Source organism: Eublepharis macularius, chromosome 2 (genome assembly GCF_028583425.1).
Source record: "Eublepharis macularius isolate TG4126 chromosome 2, MPM_Emac_v1.0, whole genome shotgun sequence".
NCBI classification, from domain to species: domain Eukaryota; kingdom Metazoa; phylum Chordata; class Lepidosauria; order Squamata; family Eublepharidae; genus Eublepharis; species Eublepharis macularius.
The window spans coordinates 50,361,534-50,373,636 of NC_072791.1; the positions used below are offsets into that span (position 1 = coordinate 50,361,534).

Below are 12,103 nucleotides of genomic sequence, written 5' to 3' on the forward strand. Positions count from 1 at the left end.
AGAACCAAAAAAAAAAAAAGAGTTCAGAACCCAAAAAGTACATCTGGAGACTTGGATAACAAAATGTTAAGCGGGATGTCATCTACATGTTGATAACACCCAGCCCCAAATCTTTAGGCAATCTCATATATATAAAGGAACATTGATGAGAGAATAGAACCCTATGGCCCTCCACAGGACAAATCCCACTCAGATGAGTCTGCTTCTCTTCTGGAAACTCTGTGTCCAGTCTGAGAAAAACAACTAAAGCCACCAAACCACCCTTAACACCAACTCCATTTTCCAGTTGGTAAACAAGAATGGAGTGGTCAACAGTGTCTAAGGCCACAGAAAGATCTAACACTATCAATAGGGAAGGCTGTCCCATCTAACCACAAGAGAAGATCACACATCAGTGCAACTAAAGCCATCTTGGTACCAAACCTAGGCTGGAAATCAGTCTGAAATGGGTCAAAGGCAGATGTGTCATCCAAGAACTCATACAACACATGACTTAGGTCACTGTTTTACTATGTGGAGAGCATAATTTTACATGTGCAGGGAAATGGATTGCACAGCAGTCCCAATCACCTGTCAGGATTGTGTGGTGTTGACATGGAAACACAGTGGGGTGATTCTATAGTGTGTTAATAGGAACTTCCAGGTGATTCCATGTGGTGGCCCAAAGATAAACATTTTAGCTCAACGTCAGTGCAGTCCTAGTAAGGCCAGCTCTGGGTTGGGAAACACCTGGAGATTTGGGGTGCGGAGCCTGGGAAAGTTAGGATTTCAGTAGGGGTTAGAACTCAGCACGACATAATGCCATAGAGTCCACCCTCCAGAGCAGCCATTTTCTCCAGGGGAACTGATTCCCGTCATCTGGAGAAAAGTTGTAATTACAGATCTCCAGGCCCTGCCTGGGGGTTGGCAACCCTAAATCCTAGGCAGAGTTACAAAGGGTTAAGAAGGCTGTGAGTCTGCACTGTGAATCACACAGGTGGGCCTTGGACCCTGGTTCAGACATCCAACCAGCCCGCAGCAGAGGCAATCCGGATCATTCCCCCAACTGAAATTCACGAGGCAGAGACTTTTGCCCTTAAACACCTTCTCCATACGTTACCTCTCGCACTCCGCCAGAGGTTAACCCTTGAAACGCTCCTCTCGCCCAGACCTGCGACACCGATGCCGCAGCGCTCGCCCCCTCCCCTCCATCACACCTTTCCTCTCATTGCCTATAAAGTAGCCTCACCGCCCAGCACTCGCCCCCAGAGGAAGCCGCGGACTAGCGCAAACTCAGCAGCAACCCTTGGGCCGGTGGCGGCGGCGGCTTGTCCCCGCTGCAGCCACCACCACCCCGTCCCGCCTTAATCCCGCCCCTCTGGTCTGGGCTGCCTGGCGGGCTGGGCCTGTGTTTGCTGAAGGAGCGGAGCGAGGGCTGAGAGCAGCCATGATGGTAGGTTCCTGGGGAGCTGCGGCCGCGAGGTGTCCGGCTGGGGGGAAGAGGGCGGAGGTGTCGGCGACCGGCTCACTAACCGTTGTGCTTTCTCCCTTTCCCCCCCCCCCCTCCGTCCCCGCCCCAACGGCTACCCCTGGCTCCCTGTCTGACTCGCTCTCTCCCGCCTCCGCCCTTTCTCGGAGCAGGAAGGCTCGGACGACGGCCCAGATTTCCTTTCCGAAGAGGACCGAGGCGTAAGTGCGCTCGCCCCCCTGCCTGTGGAGGGCTTTGGTTTTGATTTTCCTCTCAGGGGGAGGTCGGTTTCGGCCAAGGGTGGGTGGCGTGAGCAAGCGGAGGGGCAAATATGTGGGGGTCGTTTATCTCTTCCTTCCTCCTGTGGGTGGGGAAGGGCTGCTCGCTTGCCTGCCTGCCTGCCTGCCTGCCTGCCTGCCGAGGGGGCGCGACGGCGGCGTCTCGGCCGAGGCTCCCTGAGCCAGCGCTGGGTCACGTTCATGGCAAATTGAGCTGCTTTGGCTCTTTGGGAACTCCTGGCTGCAAGCGATGCTGTTTGGGATGTAGGATCGCCCTGGGCTATTCAGTTTCTTCTCTCGGGGTTGTTAAAATGCCCTTCTCCCTCGGGGGCAATTTTTTAAAAAAATGCATTTAATGTTTAACTAAACCTATTGTGAGCAGTTAATGAATTGCAGTTCCCTTCGTTGATGAAGGGGATGTGTACCTGTAAGCCCTTCAGTATTTCTGTACCTCTGTCACGGTTGTATCGATTTTAGCAATGTTTTTGTAGTGGTGTACTTTAAACTGCGTCGAATGTATTTCAGTTTATTGGGTTAGGTAGGTTAAGTTGTTTCAGTTTGGGTTGGTGGACTATGTATGGTTTCTTCCGTTTAGAGGAGCATCGACAGCTTTTGTAGTATGAGAAATCTTTGGAGCACTTGGAATGCAGTGCCTGGCGCTCATTGGGCAAGAAAATGTTTCCTGTGTATTGAACATCATAAATAATTGGTAGTAGAATATAATGCTTTAGAGAGCTAAGGGCAGGAAGTGATTAGAAGAAACTGTCCATGGGACAGAAGGCAAACTTTGTATTGATCTGTGTAACCGCAGGAATTGGTTATAGTAATGAATGTAGCAGGACAATTTAAGCCAATTTAAATTGCTTAGTCCCAGAGTAATCACTAGTTTATTTAATGTGGTAGATTCCAGTTCTTGTCTGGTGCTGTATGGAATGTTTTGTCTTTGTTTAAATTTATCACTGTGAAATCTGAAATGGTTCTATAGGATGCTCCCCATCTCTTTTGTTTCCAAGTGAATGTAATTAAAGCAAGGATATCCTACACCTACTTAACAAAAGGCAATCCATTTTATAAGTATGAGCAATTTAATAAGGTGATCCTATAGACAGTTAAGTGTGGTTGTGGTGAAGTTGTAAGATTCACAGTAAATCTTTTCTTACGATAATTACTTGGTTGTTGTGGGTTTTCCGGGCTGTATTGCCGTGGTCTTGGCATTGTAGTTCCTGACGTTTCGCCAGCAGCTGTGGCTGGCATCTTCAGAGGTGTAGCACCAAAAGACAGAGATCTCTCAGTTTGGACACTGAGAGATCTCTGTCTTTTGGTGCTACACCTCTGAAGATGCCAGCCACAGCTGCTGGCGAAACGTCAGGAACTACAATGCCAAGACCACGGCAATACAGCCCGGAAAACCCACAACAACCATCGTTCTCCGGCCGTGAAAGCCTTCGACAATACATCGATAATTACTTGCTTAGGTCCTGAGAGTCATTTTAGTGTCTCCTTCTCTTGTGCCTAGATTGAGTTAGTGGGATTGGTAGATTGAAATTGGCAGAACAAGTAATCAACTCAGAGATTCAAAGAATCCGAAGTATATTGTTACAGAGTTTGACATTATGATCGTAGAAGTCATAAAAGTAGGGTTTGTAGTAGATTTTGATTTTGAAGGCCTGTTTTAGATTATTCAGAGTAATTCCTGGTGACCAGAGAATCATAGTTGCAGTAGTGGCCTAACATGGTAGTTTAACTAGCTCTGTGAGGTGGCTAGTTCCATTTGAATGAAGATTTAAGTTTAGTGTTGATATTGTTTAGTATCCAATCAAAAGATTTGCATTTCTTAACAGTCACGATCAGTGGGATTTCTTACATGCAATAAGTATTTAGGAATGAATTTATAATTTAAAATTATTTAGGTAGAAGTCAACAGTTCTCATGTCTAATGGGACATTTAAAAAGTCTGAGAAACTTCTGTTTCTCTATAAATTGTTTTGGCATATCTGAAAGGATGTTTGTTCTTGGGATAAAAAGTACTTCTACAACTAGTCAAGTGTACTTAGCTATTTTCTTTCATACTTGAGTATATTTTAAGAAGTGTAACCAGTGTAGTACTTTCAAGCATTGTTAACTAATCTCGCTCAAAGCACCATATTTATGTGTGTGATGGTGATTACAGCATCCACCATGTGAGGGGAAACACATGAATAAGAATTTTGTCCTTGGTTTTGGTTTGATTTGCACAGCCAATGAGAACATAAGAAGAAATTTGCTAGATCAGACCACTGGTCCATTTAGTCCAGCATCTTGTTTCACACAGTGGCCAACTAATACTTTGGAGGACCAACAAACAGGATACAGAGGCCAAAGCCTTCCCTTGAGGTTGCCTCCTAGCAGGTGAATTCATAACAGTTTTTTATTTTAATTATTCTATATACCTATGGTTTTATCTCCCATCCCCATTTAAAAACCAATAAAACAGTAATATATTCTCAATTCCTAAGAATAATTGTCTGAAAAAACATTTTACAATGTTGAAACCTGCCAAGCTTGCCTGATAATGTATTGGCAATAGCACTCAATTCATTGTTGTTTATTGTTGGAAGAATGGAAGAATGATTGTTTGGACACAAATCCCACTGCTGTCTTTAGGCAGCAGGTATTTTGTATAGTTTCTGAATAAGGCTCAGTGGATAGCATGGAGGCTTTCTGTGTTCAGGTGTTTTTAACTTTAATTGCTATTTTTCTTGCTGGCACAAATGAAGAAGTGCCTGCATACCTTACGGTGCAGCGATATATATGTAATTATTGGTTAAAAACATCTAAGATGTATCTTTGAACCCTTATAAATGGCAAGCTGTACAATTTTCCTTTTTTTGTTCTTACATTTTTTCTTTTCACAAATCCTCTTGTCAACTTTCATTTTATAAGTACATTTATCACCCAGATGACTGGGAAGCATCTGCATGTGCAAGTGCTGTTGATACAGGGAAGTCTCTAGGGTGAAGCCAGGGTAGCTCCAAAAGCTGAGGGCAGAGGGAGAGGTTGCAGGTCTATTTACCAGTTGATTGACTTGATAGGTTTGCCCTTCGAGGGGGCTGACTCCCCCATACTGATCAGAGAATGGTGAAGTAAAGTGGGAATAAGCAGGAAGAGCTCTTAGTGAAAAGAGAAAGAATCTCTGTAAGAGCATTGATGAGAAAGAAAAATAGAAGAGATTTGAGTGAGAGAGAGAGAGATGCTTGTGAGTTCCCATGAACCCTTTTTTTTTCAGTTGGGCGAAAATGTGGTATGAGAACAACCAGAAATCTCTCACACCAGGTCATCATATGGGTGGCTTCAGTTTATCTTTCCTCTCTTCCTTTTCTTCCCCTTTTTCATACAAGGGAGGGTGCAATTTCCTAAGATGTAAGATTTTCATTCACCTTTCCTTCCCCATTTTTACTCCTCTCTTGTTCCCTCATTTTCCTTTTTTCTTTTTTGTTTAATCCCCCTCATCTCCTCATTTCCCTTATTGTAGTCTGAAAACAGCTTCTGACTTTTATTTTTTGAACTTTCTTTTTGAACTTTCTTTTTGCCCTTCCATTTGCTGTCTCCTCTTGCCATCCTCAGGTTTACTTCTTATCTTTCCATCTTTCTTTAAATGCTTTTCATTGCAATGAGGGATAGCTTGACTGCATTTTCATTTCCTCCTTCCATCTAGGAAGTAATGTTGGCTCTCATTTTTCTAGCGCTTTTTTGTGCCATCCTTATTATTTATTATTAATATTTAGTCTGCCTTTCTCACTGAGATCCAAGGCAGATTGCACACTGCAAGTCAATACAATATAATCAATAGTAGGACATTCACTGAATAAAATACAATATGATTAACAGTTAGGACATTCAGTGAAAAGAGATACAATAGGGTATGATTGCAGAAAAATTGAAAATTAGCATAAAACCAAACAGAAATTAAACCTTTCTGAATTAAAGCATAATTAATTAACATATCTTTAGCAGCGTGGAACGTACTCAGTAGGAGCCTGCATCTGCATCAACAGCCTAGTCTGTATTCCCTGCTTCTTACCAAGATATCTCTTTGAGCTGTTTCTTATGACACAGCCCTGTAATCTGAGTAGAAATACCTCCTGAATAATTCAATTTTGCATCATTTATGGAAAGCCAGGAGAGTGGGAGCTTTCTTAACTTCCTCAGCTGGGCTATTCCATGCCCTTCCTTCCACCTTTTCATTTGGGATGATCCTATTTTTCTCTTTGCCTTTGTTCCCTTTTACAGGAAGATCTTTCTACCCTCTTCATAAACAAAGGAGACCTGTACCTGTATTACATTTTTATTTTGCCTTTCCTCCAAAGTATGTATGCTTGGTGGTTCTTATTCTCACCATTATGGGGTAGATCAGGCTAAGTGAGTGTGGCAGGTTTACGTTTACCCAGAAACTCACATGGCTGGTTGAGGATTTGAACACAAGGGTCTTCAGTCCTGGTTTATTGCTCTAACCACCTGACACACTGTTCTTCACCTACGTCATGGGCTGGATGTCACAGCAGTCTTTCCCCTTCTCAATATAGTGGAAGACATACCTTGTTCCAAACAGCGTGAAGGTAGTTGCAACTATTTTTCTCACCCCTAGTATTTTTTGTCTGTCCCACCTTGTGCCACACTTTCTTCACTTTGATGGTGGCTTTTCATATTTGGTGAGACTGTGGATAGAGGCAGTGGTTGGACCTGTTTATGTGGGTTTTTTGATGTGCCGTTAAAGTCTAGAGAAATGCTCTTCTCATATATTAACCCAGTTAGTGTTGATTTGGTCCCTTTAAGCAGGAGGCTTCTGCTATCATCCCAGTGACAGGTTCCTATCATCCCAGTGGATACACAACTGTTACTAGGAAGTCATAGATTCCAATGGGTTACTAATACAAACTAAACAGTTTATGGTTTATTGGAAGGCAATATTATAAAAGCAACCTGCTCAACACATAAATAATAAAAGGTGTGGACAGAGAAACACTGGAATAATGTATATAAGATGGGATACAGAAGACGACTGCATAAACAGATAAAGTATGAATGTACAGTATGGCTTTAAAGCAGTATCTAGAAGAGGAGACACTTGATAGTGGAGAGAGAAACTATAAACCACTATGCATTGCAAAAACACTTGAAACAAAAAGCTACAGATGTGAGAGTAAGCTTAATGCATGTTAGCCACTCTAAACATTAAAAAATACAAATGGCCTCCCTACCAGCCTTCGTCACTTCTAGTTACAGCTCAGTTCCTTGGCAGTTTCATAGCTACAGAGGTCCAGGGAGATTGAAGATGTAAGACCTTTGTAGGCCTGTGGACCCCTTAGTCCTCAGATTCCTAAGAACTGAGAGGAGAGGTAGTAAAATGAAATGGGAATGAAAAAACCACAGAACAAGGGAAAATCCAAAAATTAAAAGGGAAAAAGTTCTCGTTGAAAAAAGGATGAAATCCATAAAGTGCCAGGAGTATGTCTCTGAAGGCATTAGGAGAGAGCAGGACAGTGTCCACAAAGCAAGTGGACCCCAAGTTGACAGAAGTCTGCTCTCATCCAGGGTCTTTATACCTTTCCCTTGATTGGGGTGTTTCCAGGGTGATCACCATCCCTTGGAGATGGAGAATGAAGTGTAGACTTATATTTCCCCCCTCATTTATTGTTTAATGTGGCACCAGAAGACATTCCCTTTCCTGTAACATGTTCTAGTTTTGCAAAACAATATGCCAGATGGATGCTTATTTATCACAAGACTGATCTTTTTGTCCGAGTTGCAGGTGTGTGTCTCTTAGAGGTTTCAAGGTTTCTTAGCAATTCCTCTGGAGACTTCAGATGAGGAAGGGCATCACTGTAAAACATGACTGTGTATGCAGACACTTTTAGGGTTCCCCCTCATCTGTGGGACCTGGTCCTGTGCAACCTGGTTACCTGTAAAGGTGGTACCTGATGCATCAAGGACCTACAGACTTGTTACTATCTCAGTAGTTACTTGTCTTGATTCATTCAGCATAGTTGATGAAAGATATTCGATGCTTCAGTTTCTGAGTTGCTTCTGCTGATTCTACAGATTCTCCTAAAGCCATTGGAACAATCACTGGGGGAGGGGGAGAGATTTAAAAACCCAACAATCCATGCTTTTCTTCGCCCCATAAGATGCAGGGATAAGCACTGTTGTGGTTGTCTGGAGGGAGGGGTCTTTTGTTGTAAAAATCCATTTGGACACTCTGCCCCTATGAGCAAAACTTTTCTCTGGATATTAAGGAGTGCTTTTAAAGTGTTCATTTGCAGTTAGATGTTCCACATGGAATTGCCCAGTCTCAGCAAAAATTACAGTTTCTGATTGCCAACTATAGTGGAGTATACTGCGACAGGGTATGAAATCTTATTTTGTACAAAGATGGAGGCTTTAACTTGGCCAGTTGAGTTAACTCGGAAGCTGAGTGGTATATTCTATTGGCCAACTACAGACCAACACCATCACAATGTTACCTTTTTAACCATGACTTAATGTCTAATCCTAAAGCTTGAAACATGAGAAAAGGCAGGTAAAAGTGTTTTAATAATCAACCATATTAACAGTTAGCCTAGTGCTGCTTTTGACTGCTGTCTTTGATATGGCTACTCTATCTCATTCCGCACCCACCCACCCCCAGACCATCATGTCAGTACTCGTTTTAGTGATTCCATAAGAGGGTTCATGCAGAAAACTGGTATTCTGCAAATCACCATTCTTGATGATTACTTTAAAAGGTAAGTGTACTGATTCAAAGTCTACAAAAATAACACAATAGTTTGATCATTCTTAAAACATGTCAGGGACATTATGGATAGCTTTTCATCACTGCATTCTTTTTTTCCTTCTCCCATCTTACTTCTCAGTGAAGCTTTCTTTCAGGCTGTCACTTTGCTTTGTAATCTCTCTGCAAATCTTTGTGTAGTGCTTTGGTTTGTCCCATCTGTCTCTCAAAACCATCTGCTGAGTCACTTTTCTTTGGAAAGTGTTTTCGTTTCCTATACCCTGGCTACATAGGTCTTAAGCCAGTATTTAGGACATTTAGTTACTGCATAATGGCTTGAACTTGAAGGTTATTTTTTGTTTTTTGCTTTTTAAGTATTTTATTCAGGGGTCATGTCGTAGAAAAAGCTGGAGGAACTCATTAGCATAACTTATTAGCATATGCCACACCTCTTGCCATCACCGGAAGTGCGTCATTAGTATAACTGATTTGCATATGCCACACCCCCTGACATCACATATCCTGGCTGTTTTGGACTCAATCCTGGCCATTCAGGGCTGAAATTGGGCCCAAAATGGCAAAAGGGGCTGAAAATGGCTGAAAGGGGGCCCAAAACGGTCAGGATTGGGCTGCTGATGAGTGGGAGAGTGATCCACCTCCTGTCAGAGGCCTGATCCAGGCCGTGTTGGTCCCAATCCAGGCCAAAACGGGCCCAAAATGGCCGAGAATCAGGTGACATGTGACCTCTTTGGGGAACTGCCGGAACTGCGTTCCTGTGTGTTCCCCCTCTAAATGAGCCCTGATTTTATTTACAAAGAAAAAGACAATAGAAAGTGCATAAAAAGCTTTGATAGTAAATATACACAAAGTAGTAGATTTAGGCTGCAACAAAAAAGCATATATGAGATACATAACAGCACAACTAAATTACAGAATACTATTCCTTTCCTTAATTACTTATAGCCAAAATTTTATACTTAATATTCTATATTCTGTCTTATACTTCACATTTTACATTCTGCATTTGAGATCTTAATTTCATAATTAACTATTCTTAACTATTAACTATTTCATATATTAACTATTCTTGATTTTTCTTAATTTCCAACTACATAATCAAACCTCTCCATTTTCCCTTAAACTCCAGCATTGGTCAGTTATGCATATAAGAAGTTAGTTTACTCATAGATGCATATTCATGCAGTTTATTCATCCATTCACATCTGGACAAAATTCTGTCTTCCATTTTGCTGCATCTATAACTCTCGCGGCTGTCACCATATCCTTTAAAAATTTGTCATGTTCTTTTCTAATATTCCTCAGTAAAATATTTAATAATATATTTTTAGGATTCAGCTCAAAGCAAAGCTTGAATATTTTTTGGATCTCTTCATGTATATTTATACAGTATCTTCTTGCTTTTGTGCATGTCCACCACATATGATAAAACGTTGCATCCGTGCATTGACCTTTCCAACACTGTCCACTATAGCCCTTATTGGTTCTTGCAGTGTCTTTAGGAGAAATATACCATCTGAAGAATATTCTGTACCAGTTCTCTCTTAACAATTGATAGTCTGAAAATTTGATTTCTTTGGTCCAAAATTTTTCCCATTGACTCATAGAGACACTTTCTCCAAAAAATTTCATCCATTTTATCATACAGTTTTTAACTTGTTCTGTTTCTGTGGCATATTTCAATAAAATTTTGTATGCTTTTCCTAATAAATGCTTTAAATCTCCACTGATTAGTTGTTCAAACTGTTTTCTCTCTTAATCTGCTACCTTCTTGGATATTTGTTCTTTAAATTTGGACATCATTTGATAGCACATTAACCATGAAACATTTTTCCCATGAGCTTGACTTTCTTGCCCTGCCCTTATATTTCCTTGTTTATCCACCAAAAATTCATAGTTTACGTGCTCAGTTTTATTTCTTGTAATAGCATCATAATAGGAGTCTATTGGTGATATCAGTGGTGAAGTTGGCGGGCTTAATCTATTTCTGTATTGAAACCATACTATAAGTAGTCCATCTCTCAAAATATGAGTCCCATCTTGCTTTTGAATAGTTTTTATTTTGAATAGTTTTATTTGTTTATTTATTAATTCGATTTTTAGCCTGCCCTCCCTGCAAACAGGCTCAGGGAGGGATACAATAAAATGCTTAATACACATTAAAACATTTAAATACATTTAAAAATCCAAAAACTTCAAAGCATGTGCGGTCAGCATCTCAGATGACAGCCCTCTCCAATTTCCCCAATCATAATGTAAACAAAAGAGGGTAGGATGGGGACTGCAGTTAATAAAATTCCAGTGACTGCACTTATAGGGGGGGCAGATGATTTCATAGCCCCCCTGGTGGGAGACCATAGAGAGGTTCCCAAGACAGCCAAAGACTGGCCTCAACCGTATGCCTGGTGGAATCTCTCTGTCTTACAGGCCTGCTGAAAAGATATAAGATCTTGGCGGGCTTGGGTGTTCTCTGACAGAGTGCCACCAGGTTGGGGCCAGAACTGAAAAGGCCTGAGCCTCCCTGGGGCTAGGGACCACCAGTAAGTTCTTATTTGCTGATCTTAGTGCTCTCTGGGGTACATACGGGGAGAGGCGGTCCCTCATGTATGCTGGTCCCAGTCCGTTTAGTCGATAAAGAAGAGTCCAGTATCACTCCCAAGACTCTGGACTGATGAGACAGGCACTAATAGTGCCTCATCAAAGGCCGGGAGATGGATTCCCAAATCTGGCAGACCCTGGCCCAAGTACAGGACCTCCGTCTTTGCCAGGTTCAACTTCAGCCAGCTCTGCTTTACCCGCCCAGCTACAGCCTCCAAAGCTCTCACTAGGACATCTGGGGCAGAGTCCGGCCAGCTGCCCATCAACAGATACAACTTGGTGTCATCCGCATATTGGTGATAACCCAGTCCAAAACTATGCATCAACTGGGCAAGGTGCTCATATAAAGGTTGAATAACAAACAGAGAATAAAAGCCTTATGTGTTGTTGGCTGTGAAGCTCAGTGAAGAGGGTAAGAGTGGAGGGAGATAGCAACAGAACCAAAAAGGAGACTGAAGGGGGAGGGAGAATTGAGAGATGGTACAGAGGATAGAGGTGTGCACCAAAAAAAATCGATGTCTGATTCCCGCCCCCCCCCCCAAAATCTGAGAAAAAATTCAGAATTCCAAATTGATTCTTTAATTTGATTCAGGTGTTTCCAAAAAAAAATTGACCGTTGTTTTCTATGCGAAAATCACTCTGAGAGCTATCTGGTGGGCTGGAGGAGTCATTTTTCAATCAAACTTCACCAAATTTGGAGGGAACTTACTTTTGACTTTGTATTCATCTTTCTTTTTTTAAAACTAATTGCTGGATGTGTGTTATATAGTGCTACCTGCATGAAACTTTAGTGTGGTGTATGTGTATATTCTTATTCCAGCTTGAAACAAATCCCCCCAAAAATCTATGAGCATGTGTAGGAGATCGCTGGGAAGATCAGCTTCTGATGTGATAGGGCTGTATTATTCCAGACTTTGCCATCCTTTTTGTGAAGAGGGAGATGTCAGTGGCTAGAGCATCTTGAGGGCTGGAGTGAAAAACTGAACATCACTTCAACCTCAGGGCCTCTGCAAC

The 12,103-nt window shown here is 42.0% G+C and overlaps 1 protein-coding gene across 1 annotated transcript in view; it reads left to right on the forward strand.

Annotated features, from left to right (window-relative positions):
• Window positions 1-1,342: 1,342 nt before the first annotated feature.
• Window positions 1,343-12,103, forward strand: part of SNX6 (sorting nexin 6) — a 33,388-nt gene continuing 22,627 nt past the window's right edge. The window contains exons 1-2 of the mRNA XM_054971025.1: window positions 1,343-1,432; window positions 1,621-1,668. Of these exons, the coding sequence (XP_054827000.1) occupies window positions 1,427-1,432; window positions 1,621-1,668 (54 nt within the window). The 5' untranslated portion in view covers window positions 1,343-1,426. The remainder of the gene's footprint in view (window positions 1,433-1,620; window positions 1,669-12,103) is intronic.